This window comes from Pan troglodytes, chromosome 1, assembly GCF_028858775.2.
Source record: "Pan troglodytes isolate AG18354 chromosome 1, NHGRI_mPanTro3-v2.0_pri, whole genome shotgun sequence".
Classification (NCBI taxonomy): Eukaryota; Metazoa; Chordata; class Mammalia; order Primates; family Hominidae; genus Pan; species Pan troglodytes.
The window spans coordinates 24,601,035-24,626,210 of record NC_072398.2 but is presented as its reverse complement, the minus strand read 5'-3'; the positions used below and the strand labels follow the sequence as shown (position 1 = coordinate 24,626,210).

At 42.9% G+C, this 25,176-nt stretch overlaps 1 protein-coding gene and 1 pseudogene across 3 annotated transcripts in view; one reads left to right on the top strand and one right to left on the bottom strand.

The window, feature by feature from the left end:
* CNIH3 (cornichon family AMPA receptor auxiliary protein 3) overlaps positions 1–25,176 on the top strand; it is a 124,808-nt gene that overhangs the window by 41,355 nt on the left and 58,277 nt on the right. For all 3 annotated transcript variants that reach the window (XM_514230.8, XM_063809806.1, XM_009441564.4), the window contains one exon: positions 24,193–24,261. In XM_514230.8, coding sequence (XP_514230.2) covers positions 24,193–24,261 — 69 coding nt within the window. The remainder of the gene's footprint in view (positions 1–24,192; positions 24,262–25,176) is intronic.
* LOC134807858 (dnaJ homolog subfamily B member 6-like) lies at positions 4,406–5,141 on the bottom strand (annotated as a pseudogene).

Below are 25,176 nucleotides of genomic sequence, written 5' to 3'. Positions count from 1 at the left end.
CTCCAGTTTCAAAGAGTGGAGAGGCGCATTTGTAGGGAACTGGAGCTTGTTGGAAGCAAGCTCAGAGACAGTAGTTAATATATTTCTTAATTATTTTGTATGTGATCTAGAGTTAGGAGTTGGAGAAATGGTCTTCCATACATTTCGAAGGGGCTAAGAGCCAACCCACTTCTGGGAGCTACTTGTATCTTCAGCAGGGCAAGAGGCAAGACCTTTTCCTAGACAAGATTTGTCTCTTGGCAACTGGAGTCCCCTTGGCTACAAGTGGATCCATTCAGTTGATGGGAGGCTTAGGGCTTTGTTTTCATTTTTGTCTTTTTCGGTCTCGATATGCCAGAGGCAACATTGATGGCCAAGCTTTTATTTTGTCCCATATCATTGCCAGGGTGGTATGGCTACCTGCCCTGGGTCCATCCTGTCCTTCAGTAGGATACCTATAGCCAACTCTTATAGCCAATTAAACATTCTAGGCCAGACAGGAATGGAGGTGAGCACACAGTCCTTAACCCTTAAATCAACATAAGAGCCAAAACCCCGAAGCCAAAAAATAAGGTTAATATGCTTGTCATCATAAAGCCAGTCCCCTATGGTTTGCATACAAAGCATATATTAAGCCATAAAGTAAGAACACCACAAATAGTTTTCAAATTCTGGAGAAATAGGGTAGAGAGAGAGAGAGAGAGAGAGAGAAATATGCTTCACATTTTATTGATAAGGGTTTATTTTACTCAATTGTTAAAGGCTATCAATAGCCCAAAAGAAAAAGTGTTCTTGACTTTGAAAACAAAAACAATCGGCAATATTTCAAATAAAAGACATAATAAAAAATTATTTCAGTCCTCTACTAGTTCAGTCCATGCAATTAGTCCTGTTCTGCTTGATATTGGGCCAGCAATCGTCATGAACACATCAGCCCTCCAACGAGAGTCCTGGACGTTTCCTCTCTAATCCAGTGGCACAATCTCCAAAGTTGTCAGAAATCTGCATTTAAGAGTCCTTTTCATGAACTCCCCTAAAGAAGCAAGTTTTTTACTGTAGCTGATTATAAACTGCTTTTTGAGAAGAATCAAAGTAAAACAATTGTGGATGACAAAAGTCTTAAGACAATCAGGGTTGAAGACACAATTGACAAGGAAGATTGGTTATTTCTGTGGCATGCAACAATTTAACATAATCATAATTATTACTGATAACATATACTAAGATCAGAAATTTAGGAATTTCACATGATTTTTGAATATACATTAATAACACATTTATATCAATATAACCCAAAGAAAGTTAAACGTTTACTACATGACAATGCTTTGTATATAATTTTAACATACCAGATAAGCCTAATATGTCTCTCTTGGAATTCAAGGGACCCTAATAGCTAAAAAATTAGTTTGTGGTCAAAAAGACTGAATGTATTTATTTATTTGTTTATTTTTGAGATCAGGTCCTGCCCTGTTGCCCAGGCTGGTGTGCAGTGGCACAATCATGGCTCACTGCAACCTCAACCTCCCTGGCTCAAGCAGTCCTACAACCTTAGCCTCTCAAGTAGCTGGGACTACAGGTGTGTGTCACCATGCCCAGCTAATTTTTATATTTTTTTTTTTGTAGAGGTGAGGTTTTGCCATGTTGCTCAGCTGGTCTTGAACTGGGCTCAAGCAATCAGCCTGCCTCTGCCTCCCAAAGTGCTGGAATTACAGGCGTGAGCCCCTGTGCCTGGCCAAAAAGACTGAATTTAAAACTTGAAATTTTGCTTTTGGAAAATTTGTCAAATATCAAAGGTTAATACACCTGATTTCACAAAACAGGGTCACAGTCACTATGGAATAGTTATTCATTTAGCCAGAATGATAATTCAGATATTAAAAAAAAAAACACCAAATCCCGACCTTTACTTTTTGATAGGAAATCCACTTTCCCAGATAATAAGACAGCAAAGACAGCATGGGGCCAACTAAACTTGTCTCTCTCTCCCCTCTTTTTTTTTCCTGCAGCTAACTCAAAAGGTAAACAGAAATCTCCTATTATCTCTTATTAATATTACACATTTTGTTCAAAAGAGAAAATCGAATTTACCTCTGTGTAGTGTATTATTAATGTTAAAGCTAAGTTCAATAAAACCTTATAAACAATTTTATCTAATTTTAATCAATTTGACATTTACATAAACCTTTCATAACCTTTTATAATTTTCTATCAGAGCAGATCAATGCTTCAAGAAAATCTTGTTATTCTGACACAGAGGCCCAGATGCTGGCCTTGCATCAGTGTGCTTTTGATATTAATGTTTAGTTTTTAGAAAGACTGAACTAATTTTACTCCTCAAAATTGGCCTTGCAATCTCACATGCCCACCTCTTCTGCTATAGTCCCTGGGCCAAGAGGGATTGAATAGTTTTAATTTCTGGCCCTGCGTCTCATGAAAGCAGTTTGTTTTGTCACCCTCTCCTGGGTCTGAAGACAAGACTTTGACTGGTGTCAGTGTTTAGGTTGTAGCAGGAGTAGGTGCCTTTTTCAGACCCAGGAGTCAATGCCCCGTAACTTAATAGCACAAGGACTTTAAAAGCAATACAGAAAGTTACATGGATGTAAAAACCTTAATTCTTTTAAATTTTGGTTTTCCTAATTAATCAAAAACTTAATAATGATGAGATAGAAATTCTCTTAGTAAAATGTAAATCTGCTTCTTAGGCCAGTTACCAAAAGGCAAAGATGATTTGCACTGTGATTGCTTCTCCTTATGGGAAGCTCATTTAGATAACCTGAAAGCCAAACCTGATGGGAAAAGAGTACTTGAATTAATCAGATACAGGAAGAGTGTGTCCAGGGTCATGAGTGAACCTTATAAAGGAAAGAAGAAACCGGGAAACGAGTACTTTGAGCAGGGGAACAGCATGAGAAGTTTGCCAGTTACATGGAACAATTTAGACATAATCAAGAAAAGCCAAGAGTACGGAATCAAGTTATACTGGAAGAAAACATCGCTTTCTAGACCTTACAGATAAACATTTCAGCATCAGGCCACTGCAGTAGTTAGAACTGGAGGAAAAAAAGTTAAAAGAGCTAGCAAAAAGGTTGAAGGAGAGAGTTAGCATCTCAGGCCTTTTCATGGGGAGAAAAAAGCTGAAAGCAGCAAGACACATTCTGAGACATGAATATGAGAAGTTTTCAAAAAGAAACAGTATAGTATCAAAATCAAAACCTGTTGTGATTTTATTAAGAGCAAATCGATATTTTAAGGGAAATTTTTTCCAACACAGGAGACCAATCTTAACTTTTTCACATCTCTCTCCCCTACCACTGGTTCCTTTCTACCTTGTTTCATAAATAACCTTTCCAAGTCCATAATTTAACCTTTAGGTAATGTATTAGTCCATTTTCATGCTGCTGATAAAGACATACCTGAGACTAGGCAATTTACAAAAGAAAGAGTTTTATTTGGACTTACAGTTCCACGTGGCTGGGGAAGCCTTACAATCATGGTGGAAGACAAGGAGTCAGTCACATCTTACATAGATGACAGCAGGCAAAGAGAGATCAGATCTCGTGAGACTTACTCACTACCACGAGAACAGTGTGATGGAAATCACCCCCATAATTCAATGATCTCCCACTTGGTCCCTCCCACAACACATGGGAATTATGGGAGCATAATTCAAGATGAGATTTGGTTGGGGACACAGCCAAACCGTGTCAGATAACTTCTGAATTAAACAAAATTATTATTTTTCTCAAGAAGAACACATCTTCTTTGGCACATTTTATATACAATTTTTTTTTCAGGAAAGAATGCACTGAACACATTTGCGTTTCTTTGTTTTAAAGCAAATGACAAAGACCCAGCTTACCAGCTTTACTTTTTTAAAACCCAAGCTTAACGTTGCATGTTTAAACAATTGTCAAGACCTACTAAATTGCCAGCATTTATGCACAAGTAGAAAACATCCTTAATTTATATTAAGCCAGAAGTATATTACCATTAATGCATTAATATCTTTCACTACTAAACACTGAAAAAAATGAAATTGTTTCTATAGAAGGCTTATTCTGGCAATATTAACGTCATAACAGGCTGACACTGCTTGGCTCACATTTGCAGACGTGATGGAAAAGCAGATCCATGCTGGTGTTAGTGTACAATCTTGTCCTACCACTGAAGAGTCAAGGCTCACCTTGGAGTATGTTTAATAAAAAAGCAAAGTGCATATAGAGATTTACATCAATTTTTAAAACAAAAAGTCCTATTTTGTGGTCCCAACAGTAAACTCAAAAGTCTATGACAAATAGGAGCTCTGAGAAGCTGTTTATAAATACTTTAGGTACAATTATACTGAAAGTCGAGTTCACTGGATATCTTCAAAAACTGTTTTTGTTAATCCTCAAATGGTGCTTGTTATAGTTTAACATTTCTGTTAAGTGTGTGCATTGAATTCCTGGTTATCCAAGCACAGCTGCTGCTCCTTACCATGTATCGTTAAGGACTTTAACTGGCCCTCTTCTTCAACTTCTGCTCTTTCTTGACCATTCTTGACAATCCTTTTTTTAGTAATTTTTTTGCCATTAACCATTTCAGTAAAAGTTGATACACATTTGAAGTTGCCCATCCCACTACCACCAAATGATGTGGAAGAGAATGAGTCCCCTGTGACCTAGTGATGAGAATGAAGTAAATCCTGTCTCAAAAGAAGAAAATCCACTTCCAAGGTATAGAAATCTACTGAATGCTGAGAAAAACAACCCATTCCTCAGCTTCTGCTCCCTCGGGGACCCCTTTGATTCCCAAAGAAGTCCTCAAATAGATTTTCAAAGTAGGTAAATGGAAATGGGTCTCTTCCACCAAAAAATTCCCTGAAGACATCATCTACGTTATGAAATGTGATGACAAACTCAAATGATTGTCAAAATGACTTCCGCCACGTCCTCTACCATTTAATCCTCCTTCTGGTTTAATATAAATTAAGCTATCTTATTTTCTAGCATCTGACAGCACCTCACGTCTCGGCTACTTGTTTGAATTTTCTCTCTGCTGCTTTATTCTCAGGATTTTTATCTTGGTGCCACTTCAGTGCCAGTTTCTGATATGTCATTTTAATATCCTCCGGTAAGGCATGTCTGCATGCCTAGAACTTCATAGTCATCCACCACATTTTATCAGATTATTGGAACAGGTCGGAGGATGTGGGCAGCTGGCGGGAAGCAGGGGAGGTGGGGTGGCAGCATGGCTGTGTTGGTGATTGTGGCCCAAAATTATATATTAGCTAGAATTCCTATTCTTAGTAACCTTAAATTTGAGTGACGATCTAGGAAGCAAGTAATTCTGAACTATCAGATGTTAGCATTTTATAGGTAAGAACATTCCATAATTTTTTTACAAAAACATGTTTTGCCTATATTATAACCCTTTCTTAATTGGAAATGACTCAGACATCTAGTGAGCAAAATAATTTCAAGATTTTAAATTACATAAAAAGTTCACTTATAGCAATTATACCATTTACATTTCACTCATTTTTAGCAGTCTAGATTACATATGAGAGCTGAGATATTAGACAGAGCTAGTCATTATTTCCTTGTTAATTATTTTTATAACCTGTGCATATTAAGTGCTCACTCAAGAACCTTAAATATATGGGTATTTTCACCAATAACTCAGAAGATTCAGCTCTATTAAACTAATGATACTAGTCTTACTTATTTAAAAAAATCACACAAAGATCATTTTGTTTTGGCTGGGTTTATAGTTTTATAACCTTCTGTGCCAAACTCTGACACTTTAAAATATCTAACAGAGACAAATATAAAACCCAGAAAAAATATGTTGACAACATGAAAACATTTCTGCTTTAATCTTACCAATAATTTTAAAGCCTGCTTGTTTAGGATTTACTTAAGTCACATGAACTTGAAAAAGGCTTGGACTTATATACTTAATTTATGGGTTCCTTTTTATTTATAAGCCAATTTGGTACCATGTAAAGACAACACATGATATCCAGACACATATGTACACATATAAACAAAGACCCAATAGCTTTTACCTTGGAATTCTAGCCATGAGATAGTAGTGCAAACTCACCAGTTTATGAACATGTTCATGTGGCTAAATTTTGCCCTGGTAGGTAATCCAGTGAAGCCTGTGAACCAAAATTTTGGGTTAAGCAGTTTCCAAGGCAGTTTGATTTTTAAAGGCTAAACCTCCCCAGACTCCAAAGAACACTAGGGCCAGACAGCACCACAGAAGAACATCATGTATGAGGTTGGCGCAAAAATAATTGTGGTTTTTGCCATCTGAAAGCAATGGCAAAAACCGCAATTACTTTTGCACCAACTTAATACTAATCAGTCCTGACACTTTTTAGATGAGCAGCATACAAGCCTGGATACAAGGAACTCTGACCCAGTTTCCCATTTAACAGTAAAATGAATCCAATTGTAAGACAGTCCTATGATTCAAAGACCTTCCAAGATGAGATGAGATCAGGCCATTCGGGGTGGTATGGGTATGGCCGTAGACTTTCCCTTGCTCTCTTGGCCCACAACTACATTCATACCAACCTAAAGAATGCATCCAAGGAGGCCGCACTGTGGGATTGAACCTCGACCTCCCACAGCTATGTCGACGTACGCACAATCACTAATACACAATCCAACTGCAGCAGTAGCCACCATGCCCCAAGAGTGTCCAAACTGAAATAGTTGGGGTGCTTTCCTCTCTTGGTTGGGCTTGTTCAACCTGCAAATGGAAATTTCTTCAGAATTCCCAAAATTGAGAGGAGCAGTTGTCACTGTTTGGACCCACAAAACATACTTGTCCAGACACAGATGTGTATACACACAAACAATCACTAACGAGCCCCAAGAGTGTCCAAACAAATAGTTGGAGGGCTTGCCTCTCTGTTGGTTACACTTGTTCAACCTGCAAATGGAAATTTCTTTGGAATTCCCAAAATTGAGCCATTCCCCTTGTCTGGTACCCACAAAAGACACTCACTTATTCAGATGCAGATGTCAAATTTCAAAGGCTGTTCTTCATAGGCAATCAGAAATGCAGTAGGGCCCACAGTGACAGAGTCAAAGAGAGAGACCGAAATTCACCTCCAGCCAAAAAAGAGCCAGGCAGCTGCTTAGGAGGGCTTCTGAAACTCTCCTGGCCCATGGCTGCAGAGCCATGAACAGGGCCTTCTGGTCAAGGAACCAAAATCTGTTACTGAAATGCCAGGGGTTTGGTCTAGTCCTGTTGCTTGCTGCACAGAAAGCCAATTACTGAGACAATGAATATTGCCAGGGAAGAAAGCTTTATTTGGGTGATGTCAGCCAGAGTGATGGGAGATTGCCTTAAATCAATTCCTCTCAGCCAACTAAAATTGGGGGTTTATATAGTGGGGAAGGAATGCAACCGCATGCAGGAAAATGGGAATTAGGGAGAGGTATGGAGCAATCATGATGGATGAGGGATCTGGCATCTCACTGGATGTGGTGGTCTAGTGAGTTTCAGTTCCTTGCCTGAGGGTCGGTTTTCTGAGGAAGGAATTCAGATAAGACAAATCTAAGTTTCAAGTTTTAAGACCAGGGAGGGTCAATTTCCATGTGTATTCAAAAAACCATCAGCATAAGTTCTATGGGCAGTTGGACTGGTTTCACTAGTTGTGAAATAGATTGATGGAAGATGACTGAAGCACATTCAAAATTTGGACCACATTGCATTGTCTTGCCTCCTCCATCAAATATTTTTGCTGGGTCATATTTTGTATTCAGTACTTAGTTATTATGGAGGGATGCTACAACAAACAGTTTAATGCCTATTGCTGTGTGTGGTATGGGGGTGCAGTATTCTCCATTGTAGTTAAAATTTGTACAGAAAATAACTTTTAAATATGAGTTTGGGGAATAGTTTGTTTCCCCTGAGAAACTGCTATCCTTTTTCTTTATGGACAAGGACAGCTAAGTAACTGATTTCTCTTTCCACTTCAGCTTCTGGGAAACTTATTTTTAATTTTTATTTTGTTTTAGAGACAAGGTCTCACTCTGTCGCCCAAGCTGGAGTGCAGTGGCACAATAATAGTTCACTGCAGCCTTGAAGTCCTGGGCTCAAGTGATTCTCCTGCCTCAGCCTCTTGAGTAGCTAGGACTACAGGTGTGCACCACCGCCCCTGGCTATTCTGGGAAACTTAGATCCAAATTTTCAAGCCAATGAATTTGGCTCTTCGGGGGCCCTGTGGTCTTGGTATCTCTCTCTCTCCCACCTCTTTATTTCTTCCTGGGTCTAATTTTTATTTTCAATTATTTTTCTCTATTTTGTGTATTTCTGATAAACCATCTGAAATAATTTTTTATAAGGTAGAGTATTGCACACTCTTGAATATGTATACATTCCGTTAGTTAATTAGTAGGTCTTGGACAGCATGGTCTGGATGGAGGTTCTGAATCCTGGGACCTGCCATGTGATGGATAGACATGTGACTGGGCCTCAGAACTGCCCTCTTGTACGCTGGATACTCCCAGGCTTTATCTTTAGTGAAGAGATCATTTGCCCTTAAGCACACTAGGAAGACAGTCTGGTGTAGAGAAGGAGCTAACCTACTTCATCTAAATGAAGAACTGGGTGAGTTACTGTGATCAACTACTGAAGGGTTTATGAAAGCACTTTGAAAAGTTTAAAACGTTTTATATTTGCTCATTTAACATTCATTGCAAGCACTGGGCCAAGGATATGAAGATGGGTAAACTCATTCATTCTTTCAATAGATACTTACTGAATACACTGTGTGCCTTGCCCTGATCCAGGTGCTTGGAATGCAGCAATGAGCAAAACAGTGTCTCCTTACCTGGAGCAGTACCTCCTGCAATCCTCGAGGCACTCGTAACCTAGTGGGATTCTTTGTATGTGTTCTTTGCATTCTTTGCATCTACTTATATGTGGTAGGACTCACTTATGAGATCAAAGCTGTGCTTTAGATTTAGGGTTTATGGACCTAAGTTACGACATGGAAGATGTTTGTATTTGCAAAGAGATTTACAGTTCCTCCCTCCCCCCTCCCTTTTTCCCAGCACCATGGAATGATATCTACAGGTTAGAGTCGATAGGTTTAGTGATAAGCCCAAGGATTCTGTCTGTAGGTTCCTGAGGAGCCTAGTGTGCTAGGGATGCTTCAGGTGAGGTGCAAACAATCCCCAAGTCACATTTAACCAGTCAGGTGACTCTCAACCGGCCTGGCCAAGCCACCCTCTGGATTTGATTTAGCAGGTACAGGGCAGGGTCTGTGCCGCCTTGTATTTTGGCAGCTTTCCCAAGGAGTTCTGAAATGTTTCCCACCCCTGTTCCAAGTTCAGAAATACTGATGCAATGCAACGTGCTAATTTTGCACATGAGGACACTGAGACATAGGGGATAAAGGGATTGTTCAAAATCACACAGTCAAAAGCAAAGCCAGAACCCAAACTCAGGTTCCTGACTTCCCCATGATGCCCTTTCCACGAGCCCAGGTGACGGACCTTTCTCTGAGCATGCAGACAGCTGGTACTGTGAGGTGTTAATGGGCTGTGAAATAATACATCCTGCTTTCTGACTGCCTTTGGCTCAGGTCTGGTAAGGGTTCCAGCAGGGTCATGTCCTGTATGCTCTGGTTGTACTCTGAGTTGATACTGTGGTTGCTATTTTTCCATTGAAGTATTTTAATAAATTTGTAATGCCTGGCTCTTAAATTTTCCCAAAGTGGATAGTGCTATTTAGAAGAATCTTAATAAAGTACATAGGTATCCTCCTGGTTGGGGCGAGTTTTTCTGCAGGTGATCATTAGAGTGGGCACTTGTCTTAGGAGCCCATGGAGGTTTTTACAAAGGGCCATGGCTCAGCCCCCAATCGCCAGTTCGTGGGTTTCTGCAGGTTTGGAGGAAACTGCTGCCAAAGATTGTCTTTATACAGAAGGAGTCTGTCCATTGGGTACAACATGGAGGCTAAACCACTGCATTTTAGAAGTTTCTTCTTAGTAGTTGATTCCACATTTGGTTTTGAGAACTTTAGGCTTTATCATTCAAGTCCTAGTATAATTCTTCTAGACTAGGAAAGGAATTCTAGATCCCCCAATGATAGTCTTCTCCACTCTTGGGCTACCCCAAATGTTTGCATGGTTGTCATGTCACATGCATGCGGTTGACATATGCCTGCTGAGATTGTGGTCTCTCCCTCCTGGGCAGTTTGCAAATTGAAATTTCATTCCTTCTACTTGAGGTTGCCCTTTCCTGACCCCTGTCATCTCCTGTCACATGGAGTTCTTAGTCCACTTCTGTCATCCTGTCCAGGGACTATGCCTTGCCTTCTGTCTGCAGCTTCCAGAACAGTGCCTCATACATAGTAAGTGCTCATTAAATATTCAGTGAATGAAATAACTCTGACTCGTGAGTTGACCTGGCACAGTCCCAGATACTGGCATCTGACGGCAGGAGAGGGCTAATTAGAATCCTCGAATTTCATAAAGAAAATGTAAAATAATGTAAGAGTCTATCTTTGTGTCTTGGGGCAAGGAAGAACTTCTTAAATAAAACTTCAGAAAGTAAAAAATATGAGGCAAAAATGAGTGCAATTGATTTTCATTCAGTGAAGGACACCATAGCCACAGTTAATTAATCAACAGGTGACTGATGAGAGAAGGTGTTTAAAATGTCTAAAATTGAAAGGGGATTCACATCTACAACATACCAGCAACCAGTACAAATCAGAAAGAGAAAAAGGCAGCGATCTCTTGTTGAAAAATGGTCAGAGCATCTAAGCGACAATCAACGGAAGAGGAAACCCCAAAGGCTAACGCTTTATATTAAGAGTTGCTCCAACTAATCTCTGGAGAGGTGCAAATTAAAACAAGAGAGAGACTGCACTTTAACTATTAGACTGCAAACGCTAGAAAGCTGGATTCTGCCAAGTGTCTGAGGGGATGTGGGACAGAGAATCCGCGGCTCTGCTGGGGGAATGTAATCACTTTGAAGGGCAGTCAAGGAGGGCAGTCAGTCCAATTAAAAAAAAAAAAAACCCATGACTACAATTCCACTCCTAGGTATAAATCACAAAGAAATTGGCATACCAATCCCTAAGGTGACATGCATTAGGGTTTTGGGACATTATTTGAGGTGACATGGTCAAGTCTGTGTCTCTCACTGGTAGCGTGGATAGACAAAGTATAGTGGCCGCTCCCATGGAGCCCTGCAGCTACACTTCTGAGGGCAAAAGGTAAGAAAGAATGGGATACAAGTTAGGTAAATTTAAAATCTATGCACACATACAGAATACACATTTTGTAAGAACACAAGGAACAGAAAGATAGACATGAAACATAAACCAGTAATTGCCAAGGATGGAGCAAAAGCGCTAATGGCATGAAAGGAAATGAATGAATGAATAAATGAACAGTTATATATGTAAGAGAGGGCCTTGCTCAGATCAATGATGATGTCTCAAAACAAACTACAAGCAACCGGTCACCTACAACTTTTAAGTTGTTTTAACTTTTAAGTAATGCCACAGCTGGCATTACTGCGTTCCTTTATACATATTCTGTCTTCAGTTTGATTAAAATAATCCATATTTAGGTGAGCAATTGATGCCTTGCTCAATAGGCTACCATGCCCAGAAGCTATTGTGTTTTCAGAGTCAACACAAAATGAATGGCAGCTGGTAGAGGCCAGCTCCTGTCTGCCTTGCTTTTTGTTGTATCTCCAGCTGCTACCACAGTGCCTGGCAAATGGTAGATGCTTAGTAAGTATTTTTAGGAATGAGTAATGATGGATCTTCTTGGAAGATACTTTGGGGAGCCTTTCTGATGCACATCCACACTTGGGTGCATGCTCCCCCAAAGCTGGGCTAGGCTGGCCATGGACCCTTGAGGCCTAGGTGTCAGAGAAGTATCCAAGGAGTAGAGGACACTGGACCAGAAGAAGGAGGGAGGCTGAAAACAAGGATCCCAAAAGGATGTGTGGAAGGTCACCAAACATTTGAGCCAGAAATTTCTCCTGCATTCTTATGTTTGAGAACCAAGGATGCCAGAGGACGCACAAGTTTAGTGAGAGGAGGGGGAACCTGGGGCTGGGGGTGATTACCTGGGGTAGGCTCTGTGGCCCCAGTGTGCTTCATGCGCAGGGCCAGATGTAGTGCTGGTGGGCTGGCTGAGTTAGGGGGCTGGTGGAGCGGGGGGATTCTAGCCTGACTGCCCCAGGGAAGATCCCAGCACACTGCAGGCTGCCCCCACTTCTTCCCAACCCCTCCCTCACTGCTTGAGCTATTCAGAGTGGCTGCCTGGCCTATGCCTATGACAAGTTAGCAGAAAAGGGCCTTCTCATTCCCTTCGTCTCTCTGGATTTCACCCTGACCCAGATGGCTGCTGGCTGGAGTTGAGGACGGCTGTGCTGTCACCTGAAGCAAGTCAGCTGGGGCTAGGTCTGCCTGGTGTCCTGCTCATTTGGCTTTAGTCCCAGAGTTGCACAGCTCTGGGGTGTCTTTGTTTCCTGTTAACTAGATGGGAACCAGGGAAGCTATGTCAGAACCAGCTGTGTCTGCAGATTCTGGCACACGATGGCAAATAAGCCAAAGTGTCCTGTGTTTCCCAATTTGTACTCATCATTCAGGTCTAGGGACTCTTCCAGGGGCAGCTGATGCCTCCCTCCTCAGCTCACCTGCTGGTCTCCAGCTTCCGTCCTGGCAACTCTAAGTTCATGTTTCCACCTGTAACAGGATGGGCCATGCTGGCTTTATCATCCACCTGAGTCCTCAGAGGGGCTCTGCCATGGCTTTTACCTACACCCTCTACCCCAGCTTTCCCCTGCAGTGACTGGATTCTCCTGATTCAGAGGGTGTGTTGCTAATGATCATGCTCAAGGCCAGAAAGGGGAGGAGAGCCGTGAGACCAGAGGGTGGGGCCTGAACACTGCATGGTAATAATTATGGAAATAAAAGTGATAATGTTTTAACTTTATGTGCTAGGCATTGTGCCCAGTGCTTGTTGTACATTATTTCATTTAATCCTCAAAGTATCAATATGAAGTAGGAACCACTACTGTCTCCTCTTTATACTTGAGGACACCGAGGCTTGGAGGGGGTTAAGCACCTTGCCCATAGTCACACAAACAAATAAGGTAGAATTTGGATTTGAACTGAGACATGCCGACTCGCATGGTATGTGTAACAATGACACTGTTGTGCCTTTTACACAATGGCATTCCCCCCACCCCCACACCCAACAGTCTTCATTTCTCTCTATCCTGGTGCTATAGTCTGTATCACCCCATTTTGCATTCATAGCAACCAGTTGAGGTAGAGATTATTCTCATTTTATGGATAAGGAAGCCATGACCTGGAGGAGTGAAGTGACAAGCTCCAGGTCACAGAGCTGGGAACTGGCAGGGTCAGGATGCAAGTGAGACCTCCTTCAGATCCAGGACTCTTCACTCTAAAGAGGCAGCACCTGTTAGGGAGAGAGAGGCATGGAGCCGGGGTGGTCCATTTTGTGATGGTGTGAGGAAGGGATGTAGCTATGCAAGGACTTAGAAGATGGTGGCATGGGAAGATCTGGACACTCGGGGCTGCTGCTCAGGTGTGGAGGGCGTGGTGGCAGAAGGGCTGGGTCTCATTTTCCTGACCAGCGGCTCTCCTCCTACAGAGTCTAAGGGGCTCTTTATCCTTAAGGCTCAGCTTTGGAATTTTCCCAGCCCCATTCTTTTGTGGAGCCTGTTATGGGTAGCCCACAGCACAGACGGTCCCCACTCATGATGAGGGTGGACACTGCTCTTGAGACAATGATAAGCTACCCTGTGCAGGCTCTGAGGGTGAGAGTGCCAGGACAGGTCCTCTTCTTCTCTGGTTCTGAGGCTCCTCATCCCTAAATGGAGGAGGCTGGGTCACACACTTTTCCCAACTTATTGTAAGGCAGCTTCCTTCCTAAGATGAGTGTGTGCCAAGATGTGGGATGCCATGACTCATGATGGCTTCTCACACATGAAAAGGACCCATTGGTCATCACTCTGCCATTTTCCCACCAAGCCCCACTGGTCAGGGCCCAGCCTGGAGCCTGTGACAGTCCCTAGTATTGGGGGTTTGTGGTGGTTAACTTTGCATGTCAGTGTGACTTGGCTATGATGTCTAGATATGTGGCCAAACGTTATTCTGGATGTTTCTGTGAGGTTGTTTTTGGATGAGATTAATATTTAAATTGGTAAAGCAGATTGCCCTCCCTAACATAGGTGGGCCTCATCCAATCAGCTGAAGGTCCAGATAGAACAAAAGACCAACTTCCTCTGAGCAAGAGGGAATTCTGTCAGCAGATGGCCTTTGGACTTGAACCACGGCACTGGCTCCTTCCTAGGTTTCCAGCCTGCTGGCTGACTCTGCAGAATTGGGACTTCTCAGCCTCCATCATTGCATAAGCCAATTCCTTAAAACAGATCTTTTTCTGTGCATATATCTACACACATCCTGTTGGTTCTGTTTCTCTAGGGAACCCTGACCAATACAGAGATGAAATGGGGTGGAGTTAGGGCAAGACTCTGAGCCTCTCCAACCAGAGGCTCTGTGCTGGTTGGAAGTTCAACTTCCTCTCCTAGACTCTTGGTCATACGGGCATAAGCAGACCATTCATTTGATTGGGAGCCCTTAAAAGGCAGGACTCTGGTGCTAAGCCTGCTGTGTCCTGCCCTGCATGGCACCCTGTGTGGATGGATGCATTAATAAAGGTTCCTCACTCCCCCTTACAGAAGAGGGTGAGACTGCATGGCCCAATGGAGGAAGCACAAGGAAGAGAAATGGGGAAGGTGAGGACTGGCCCCAGGACTGCCCTCTTCAACCAGGTAGCCCTGGACATTGCTAACGACCTCTCATTCTTCTTGATTCTTCATTTGCAAAGTGGGTGTCACATCATTTCGGATATTATATACAGTGAACACAAAATCAAATAAAACATGTGAAAACCCTTTGGAAAGCTTCAGCTACTCCATGACGTCTGGCATTGTACTTTTTAGAAAAGGGAGTGGGTTGAGAGACCCTGAGTCTTTTTCTAGACCACTTGGTGATGGGAGCTGAGCAAGGACTTGAACAGGTGGGTGGTACCCATGTAGAGTCCCCAAGAGGCTTTTGAGTTTGGAGCCAGTGCCACTTGCTTCTTGGAGGCTCAGAGATGACTAAGCAAACACTTGCATGTAGCAGTTTAGAATCAGTGTACAGAGAGACTTTAGGACTCAAGGCTGTACTAGTTTCAGGCATAAAACTAGGACTAGATATAAGATGTATGTTATAACCAATAAAATCACTCTTATCTCTCATTTTTTTCCTCTCCAGTGGAGCTCTTTGTGCTTTAACAGGACCTTAGAAAGGGTCCCTAAAACTTGGGCTGTGGTTTGAAGACATTGCTCTTTTGGGGACAAGACAGAGGAAGTAAAAAGCAGAATTCTCTCTAAATTAGAATTGTATTCTGAGCGTGGGTTTGGGGGACTTACTGGAAGGTTTGGGGTGAGTATAAAAGCCTGCTTCCCTGGGGAGGTGTATATTTTGGGTCAGAAATGCTCGTTTGCATCTTTCATGCTAACATTCTCAGGTAGCACCAAAAGCCATTCCTTCCAGATCTTAGATGACAGCAGCAGTAGTTTCAGGTATTTTGCAAATGGAGTGTATTTGTTCCTTAGGGCAGCCTTAACAAATTACCACCAGGTGGGTGGCTTAAAACAATAGGAATTTATTCTCTCAAAGTTCTGAAGGCTAGAAGTCTGAAGACAGATGGGCCATGTTCCCTCCAAATGCTCTAAGGAAGAATCCTTCCTCACCTCTTCCCAGCTAATGGTGGCTCCTGGCAGCCCTTGATGTTCCTCGGCTGATAGCTGTGTCCCTCGAATTGCAGCCTCTGTCTTCACATGGCCTTCACTGTGTGGCTTTTTTTCTATCTCATAAAGATGGCCCCATCTTTTCTAATTACACCTGCAAAGACCCTATTTCTAAATAAGGTCACATTCTGAGGTTCCAGGTAGATGTGAATTTTGGGGGTCACTATTCAACACACAACATGGAGAAATCAAGAGAGAAAGGTCCATTCAAAGTGGCCCTAATGCAAATAGGAGTATGAGCACAGAACTGGGTGAGGGAGCTGTCCCTATTCAAAATTGGACCTGTAGTCAGAGTTTCTGGGAGATTTGGGGCATGTGCCCACTCATTAGAAAACTGCGCAGCTTTTCCCAGTGCCCAAATGCTCTCTGAGAGGGGTTAACCCAAATCTGTCCTCCAAGTCCCTGGGTATGACTTGCTAGGATTCATGATCTCTTTAAATATTGCCCCTGAACATTGAGTTTTCATTTGGGTGAATTTGCTACTGCTCAGAACGGACTTGAAAACTGTCAGCCCAGCACCTGTTCCTCAGTCTGCACAACTGACACTGGTTTCACACTGATCAACCTGTATCAGCAGTGGCCCCCTTGGTCATGTCCATGCAACTCCTTTTGTTAGAGTGAGAGACCACAAGCAGCAAACACAGTCCTGCAAGTCACGTAAGGGCAGCATCACCAATGGAATAGATGGGCTAAATGGCTTCATACCACACTGTCTATTTTGGGGAGCTGCAGTTGGATGAATCCCGCACAGTTGGGATCCTGGCCAGCCCTGAGCCTCGACCTCCCCTCCCCCTGCTGTCTGTCTCACTCTCTGGCTTCCCCTGTGCAGGCCTTTCCATGCCTCACACCTGCCAAGCTTATTTCCTGCTTCTGGCATCTGCAGCATAATTTCCGTTTCTGGAAATTTCATCCCAGACCTTTCCATGTCTGGCTCCTGGACATTCAGTCCTCTCAGCTTAAAAGATACCTCGTCAGAGAGCCTTCCTTGATCACTTCCCTCTCTACTCCCAATTCTGTTTCTTCCTATCAGCTGTTTTATTTTCTTTACACAGTCTGCCATTTTCTGATGCTTTTCTTATCTATTTGTTAATTATCTCTTCTGCCCTTACCCTTGATTATAACTTCTGTGATGACAGGGACCTTCTCTTCTTTCTCACTCCTGTCCTAGAGAACCAAAAATGGTGCCAGGTACATCGTGGGTATCTAGTCAGTATTTTTTTTTGGCCTCTTCAGTAACCCAACATTTTCTTTTTACCCGTTCAAGTCACAGAGGGGCAGCACAGCGTGCTGGATGGAGCACTAACCAGTCAAAGACTCAGAGACCTGGGTCCAGTGTGGGTTGTCCCTCATTCATCATGCAAGGTAAAGTACATCATTCAAACACTGTGACTGGGTCTTGGTCTCCTGAACTGTATGCTAGGGGGAGATTCCGATCCAGTTCACAAGAGTTCTTATGCAGATCAAGTTATGTCAATAAGATAGTGCAGTACACATGCAAGGTAGTGAGGTCTCAACCATTTAAGAGCCTTCAGAAATAAGAGGAGCAAATGCAGGGAAGAGAAAGTCCCAGAGAAAACCAGCCTCTCCTAATGCTAAGCTCTCTGATGGGGCAGCCCTGGGGACTCATTAGCTAATGCACATTGACATTTCAATCGTTTCTTCATCTTCCAGGAAGGTTTTTTTTTTTTTTTTTTTTTGCTATAGTACAGCATGGTTATTTTTAGCAAAATAATGATTTCAGACAAGTGAGATAACTTTTAATCTCCTAATTATAAATTCTGTGGACCCAAAGACAGAAGCATGAGATGCTTTATAGAGTGTTTCTATAGTTTCCCACCTCTTGAGGTGGGTCCACCCTGCTTCCCTGCTGGTGTTGAGGCTGGATGGAATACAGGCAGTCTAGACTTAGGGCAGGCCCCAGCAGGACTGACCTTGCTGTAGTTCTTGGTGAGGCTCCGCGCAGTGAGCTTCCATGGATAGTTGCTTCATGGTCCTGTGGTTGGGGGAACAGGGAGGGGCAATAGGCTAGAGGGTTGGGGCAGCACCTTTTGGGCTGAACTTGCCTAAGCCTAGTGGTGGGTAGGGGTAGGGTTCGGTGTTCATAGAAACAGCTTAACTTCTAGCGTGTTCTCTGTTTGTAGCCGCCCTCCTTTCTGGACTTCTCGGTGGCTTCCTCTGGCTCTGCCTCTCCTGAAGCCTCCATCCAGGCTAGTACTCCACTAAGTTCTGATGTTTGCCCATGTATATTGCATTATCTTACTGATATACCTTGATCCTTCTCTCTCCCTCTGGTGCTGCATCTCCTGCAAGACCTCCAATTTTCTACCCCAGAGCCTCACCCTTGTCCCACTTTTTCAGGCAGGGCCGGGCCCCAGGCAGCGTAGAGGCAATCTGGCTTTCAAGGACCTCAGTTATGCCGCTTGGGGAAGAACAATAGCTCTTGCTTTGTTTCCACTGCTTTGCTGCCAACTTTTCTTACATTTTCTGTGATCACTTAAACCTCCATCTCAAAAGTCTGGTGAGAAAAAAAGCAGGGGAGATGCCTGATGAGGGAGGGTGAAATACAAAAATAGGGGTGGCTCCGAATATAAATCTGCAGATTTGACAACTTCGATGAAATGGGCCAATTCCTTGAAATCACAAACTGCCAAAGCTCATGTCATAGGAAATAGATAACTGGAATAGTCCTAAATCTATTAAATAAATTGAATTTGTAGTTTAAACCTTCCTAAAGAGAAAACTCAAGTTTTAGAAAAATATGTAAGTGAAAACCTCTGTGATCTTAGAAGTTCTTAGATTCAAAAGCGTTCATAGGTTGAATACCAAAATATGACCCATAAAAGAAAAACTGATAAATGGGATAAACTAGTTAAAATGAAAAATTTTTGCTCTGAGAAGCATACTGTCAAAAGTGAAATGACAAGCCACAGCATAGAAGACAATATTTGCAAATTACATATTTGACAAGGGACTTGTATCCAAAATTTATAAAGAACTCTCAAAGATCATCAGTAACAAAAAAACCAGCTAATTTTGTTTTAAAAGAGAAAATGATTTGGACACACATTTCATCAAAAAAGATGTACAGATGACAGCTAAGCCCATGAAAAGTGCTCAGCATCGTTAGTCACTGGAGGAATGCAAATTACAGTTGTAATGATACCTCGACACACCTACTGAAATGACTAAAAAACCAAAACTAGGCAAAAAACCCCCCAAAACTAAACTGACAGGACTTAGTTCTGGCTAGGGTGTGGAGTCATGGGAACACTCATGTTGCTTGTGGGAATGCAAAATAGTGCAGCCACTTTGGAAAACAGTTTTGTCAGTTTCTTATAAATTAAATCTACACTTACCACATGGACCAGCAATCCCCCTCCTATTTCTCCAAGGAAATTGAAAACTTATGTTTAGATAAAAGGCCTTGTGTAGATGTTTATAGCAGCTTTATTCATAATTGTCCAAATCTGGAAACAACCCAAATATCCTTTAACAGGTAGATAAATAAACCGTACTTCATTTGTACAATGGAATACTACTTGGCAGTAAAAAGGAACAAACCATTGATATAGGCAACAGTGTGGCTTAAACTTAAACACATCGTGTATTTACATATGCTTATAAAAGAAAGCAGGCTCAGAAGCCTACATACTGCATGATTCCATTTATGTGACTTTCTGTAGAAGGCAAAACTAGAGGGATGGAGAACAGATTAGTGGTTGCTGGGCAGGGGATGGGGTGAGACATGGCGGGGGGGTGTTGCAGGAGGGAATTTTGGGGTGATAGAACTGTTCTGTGTCTTGATTTTGGAGGTGATCACATGACTGCATTTGTCAAAATTCACAGAACTTTTCACCAAAAAGAGTGAGTTTTACTGCATTAAATGTAAAAATGATTTTTAAAACAGGGGTGAGATATGAAATGATCTTGTCGTTGGTTTAGCAGTTAAAGTTCACCTAAAGTTCAGCAGTTAAACCTGTACTGTCAGTTGCAGGTCTGAAAGGTGCAATGGAGCATTGTAAGACACACACAGAGGCTGGTCTGTGCATTCAGCTGAATTAAACTATCTGGCCGTTCATCTGCCCATCCTTACATCGTTGTGTTTATCACACTCGCAGTCAGTCCATTGCTGATGCTAAGGCTTAGCTCTAGATAGAAGTCTGCCACATGCAAAGGATGATACTACACTGTGGGGCCTGTGGCTTCTATCCTCAGACAGGTCAGGAGGCTGAGACTGGGAATCTATTTATGAATTAGTGCTAAGTGGGGGGTAGCCTAACCCCTGCGTCCTCGGGGAAGCTTTGCTTTGTTTCCATGGGGACAGCTGTTCATTCTTCTGAATGTTTTCTGACCCCTTATTTACTTTTCTCTGTATGTCCTTGGAGGCAGAATAACGTAATGGTAACACTCAGGTTTTAGTGTTAGGCAGGCCTTGGTTTGGATCCTGGCACCAAAGAGTAATCGTGGGCAAGTAACTTAACTACGTTGGGCCTCAGTTTCTTCTTCTCTGAAATGGGACCAGTAATAGTGAGGTAGGTACTATTATTGGTTCCATTTAATCCTTTGGGTGGTCAGAGGATTAAATGATAAAAAGCATGTGCAGCATATAGCCCGGCAGCTGACATGGTGAGCAGACAATACATGAGAGCTGTTATTACAATCATCTTGATAGCCCTCATCACACTGTAGCACAGTGGCCTGTCTACATGGGGGTCTTCCCCTCTAGACTAGGAAGTTGGTGAGGACAGGCACTGATCTTGTTGATTTTTGGTCTCCAGTGGTTAGCCCATTGCCTGTGTATAAAGGATGCTGGCTGAATGTTAGGTGAATGGATGGATACATTAGCGAGTAGCCACTGGGTGTAGGGACGCTGAAAGCCTTTGTCCTCATGGGTGCACTGCCATCACATCATCAGAAAGCACCCATGAAGGACCTCTTATCTCATGGAGCTCAAAGGCATAAGCCACACTTCAGGCCTCTTTCCTCTGCGCCATCCTCTAGGTGAGGTGCTGAGGTGGGCCAAGGTAGGGGTCGCTGGCTCTCAGCCTGGCTGAACAGCCCCAGATCCCCTTTGGCTCCTCTCTGCTGCTTCAAGCTCCAGCTACTTTTGCTCTATTCAGTCTAGACCCACCTCCCTGCACTCAGACAGAGACACAGGCCCTAGAGCAGGACTGGGGTTGGGGATTGTCCACAATGTGGGGGCTTGGCTCCCTTTCCTCCATGGGTGCCCAGTCTCTTTGTGGGGGGCCTATATGTGGGGCACTAACAGTTGTGGAGTTCTGCAGCTGTCCAGATACTTGCTTTCAGTGACTGTATCAAAATATAGTAAACCGTCTTTATAACTGTATAGATAATAGGTGCCAGGAAAACCGATGTCAGCCTTACAGGAGCTAGGAATGGTGAGCTCAGAGCTCTGGCCTTGGTCCTGCTTGGTCTACATTTATATCAGGGTAAATGTGGATGTGGGTATTGATGATACTGTGTTTATTAGGATTTATATAATAGTTGGGAGATAGGTCATGTCTCAAAAGATTGGACCAGTAGACCATATTGAATAGGGAGGAATTAACCAGGATAAATATTAGTTCCTGCTCTTAGGCCTCCAAATCCAGCAATGCTTGTGCAGAATGAGGTGGACTGAGTTTAACTGAAGCACATGAAAAGACCTAGGGCTTTTAGTTAATTCGAATTCACTATAAAGCCAGGAATGTGATATGGCCACAAAAAAGCTAATGCAATCAGATTGGATTAAAAGAAGCATAGACTATAGAACAGAGGAGGTGAGTGACATCTCTACTGTCTGTGCCAGCCACCCTCACCTTGAATCAAGTGTTTAGTACTGACAGTACTTTACACACTTTAGAATGGACATTTACAACCTGAAACATCCGTGGTGGACAATCAGGATGATGAGGCAGCTTAGCGCCAGTTTATGTAAACAATGGTTGGAGAGATTTAGCTTGAAGAGGAAAGATTTGCTGGGGTCCCTGGAGCTGACAGTACTTAAAGGGGTTCTTTGTGGAGGAGGGATTTGACCCATGCTATGTGCTTCTAATGCAGTGCTGTCTGATAGCACTTTCTGTGGTGATGGGGATGTTTTATATCTGTGCTGTGTAATAGCTACTAGATAGATAAGGTTGTTGAACAACTTAAATATATCTATGAACTGAATTTTTAATTTAATTTTAATTAATTAAAAGTTTAAGCTTTAATAGCTGCGTGTGGCTAGAGGCTACCGTAGTGGAGAGGATAGCTCTAGAGGGCAAATGAAAGAATAGGCTGGGGTCAGCAGATTTTTTTCTATAAAAGGCAAAATAGTAAATATTTTGGGTTTTGTGAGCCTTACAGCCTGTAACTACTACTCAACCCTGCCGTTGTGCAAAAGCAGTATCGATAAAAGAATGAATGCTACTATATTCCAATAAACCTTTATGGATACTGAAATTTGAACTTTAATATAAGCTTCACATGCCACAAAATATTCTCCTTTTTGGTTTATTTCAAGTATTTAAAAAAATGTTAAAAACATGAAACCCCATCTCCACTAAAAATATAAAAATTTTTTTTTTTGTATTTGTATTTTTTTTTGTACATGGTGGCACACGCCTGTAATCCTAGCTACTCGAGAAGCTGAGGCAGGAGAATTGCTTGAGCCCGGGAGATGGAGGTTGCAGTGAGCCAAGATCTCACCACTGCATTCCAGCCTGGCTGACAGAGTGAGACTCTGTCTCAAAACAAAAACAAAAACTAAAACTAAAAAACAAACCAAAACATTCTTAGCTCACAGGTTGAACAAAAATGGGTAGCAGGCTGGATTTGGCCTTCAGGCTGTAGTTTGCTTACCCTGGCTTAGGCTGTGGGTGGAAGCTTCAGGGAGTCATATATTATAGTTTAATAAGGAAAGCAATGATTAATTAGAGGTAGCCAGAAATGGAATGAGCATCTTCAGTAAGTGGTGAGTTTCTTGTTACTGAAGCGTTTAAGTACAGGCTGGATAATTATCTGGCAAGGGATGATATAGAAATGTGTTGGTTTAATACAAGTTATACTGGAATTTTCTTCAAATTCTGTAGGAGGATTGAAATCAGGATGACATATGACTGCTTTAAAATTCTACTTGCTTTGTAGAGGGAAGTTGTTTTCTCTCACTTAATGCTTACTCTCAGCCCCATGTTGCTGGATTGGGGACATTTGGGGGTGGGAAGCGGGCTTCCTTGCTTCAGCAATTCTACCAAATGTTCAGGGACCCCTGGGATGTGCCTTCCTGGGGAATTGGTTATGTCTGTTTATTTTATTTTCCTTTTTTTCTCCTGCCTCAGCCTCCTAGATAGCTGAGATTACAGGTGCATGCCACTACACCCAGCTAATTTTTGTATTTTTAGTAGAGACGGGATTTCACCATGTTGGCCAGGCTGGTCTAGAATTCCTGACTTCAGGTGATCCAACCGCCTCGGCCTCTGAAAGTGCTGGGATTACAGGCGGTCATGTCTGTTTATTTTCAAAAGCAGAGACTTTACTGGGAGCACCCAAGGCTTCCACACCCTAAGAAAGGACACTCCCCTGGCCAAATCCCACCTTGTTCTATTATTTATTCCTTCTGTTGCAGACAAGGTAGCTGTGGTGAGGATGTGGGCTTGTGAACCTTCACCTGTCAGTTAGGTCCTTCTGTGGAGGGCCATGCCTCATTCTGTGACTGGAAAAGGTCCTCTCCAGCATTCTTTCCTCCAGGGCTATCGGGAAAGTGTTGTTCTCTGGGGAGTTCTGAGTCTTCATCCAAAATGAACTGTAGGACTGAAGTCCAAAGGACTGTGCTTTGAAGTGCTGACTGCCCAGGAGCTGACCGTCCAGGCTTGTGGACATGTAGACATTTGGTTATTTCTATTACTGTCAACTCTACTGCCTTGTTTTTCTCTTTTCCTTCTCACCTGACTTCTGTCTGTTTCACTTCCAATCACCTTTCATTTCCAAGCACAAATAAAAAATAAATAGCTCTTCCTGGAAGGAAAGGGGCTAAAAGTCGTGGTTTGAAGTTTTAAATTTTTTGTGCTTTTATCTACATCCAAACCTGCCCTCAGCACAGTAGACTTTCTTTACATCTTTGTAGAGCACAGATACTTAAAAAAACTTACTGGGGACAATTTTAAGTGTACACAGTAGACAGAAGAATATAATCAACCCCATGTGCTTATTGCCAGCTTCGACAGTGACCAGCTGCTGGCCAATCTCATGCCATCTACAGCCTCTTCCTTTCTGTTGTGTTATTTGGAAGCAAATCCACAGAAGCTTTGGACATGGTGTGTTGACTCATGTGTGCACTAACACCTCAAATCTCTGTATTCTGTTTCAGATAATTGCCTTTGATGAGTTAAGGACGGATTTTAAGAGCCCCATAGACCAGTGCAACCCTGTTCATGCGGTAAGTAGCGGGTACTGGTGAGGGGAAGGTGCTGTCACCTCAGGCTACCCAGGGCGTGGGAAGGAGGGCGAGAATGTGAATGATTTGAATGCGTAAAGAACATGCTCGCCCTCACTGTGCCTCTCTACCTGGCTCAAGGTTGTGGAGGAGCCTTCTCATTCTTGAAGTGTGCTGAGGTCTTGAGATATGTTGCAAATCAGATGTGACTATCCCAGTAACCCAGGGGAATAGTCTACTGTGCTGTGGCCCTTGAGTCCTCAAAGCCTGATGCTCGTGTGTTTTGGTTACTCATCCTTAAACAAGGAAAGAGGCTCCATGTTGGCCAGCATGTTTGCAGGCATGTGAGCACCCTGAGTGGATGTCCGTGCTGCCCTCTCCACCTGGGCACCAAGTGGAGACGTGGAGGGTGGGTTAATGCACAAAGTCCCTGGCGCCATCCATCACCCAGAAAGCATTCATCTCAGGTGGTTCTGTGGGCCTGAGATCAGCTCACCTCTGCCTGGAGGATTTGGTGCAGTCTGATTGTCCTGGTCTGGGTTCGGGTCGTGAAAGGTCACCTGCCCCAGCATGCGTGGTGCCTGGCATCTTCCTGCTTGTCTGGCTTGGCAGGCCCTACATGCTGCCCTTCCCCTGTGCCCTGGCTGTGCCTCCGACTGGGAGCTTCTGAATGGATGCTGGGTGGGGACAGGTGTTTTGGCTGTTTGTTTCCCTGGTCAGTGTAGTCCATGTCCCGGAGCCAGAGACCAACCCTGTATGTGGACAGAGCCTTTTCCAAACTTACTCCCTACCTGCACTTCTGAGTTCAAAGGGTGGTGCACACACAGTTCATTCAAGTGTGTTTCTCAATCCAAATTCACTGGTTCTGTGTTTAGTTGAAGTTCCTTCCAGGCCATGGTTTCCAGCGCTAAGGCAACT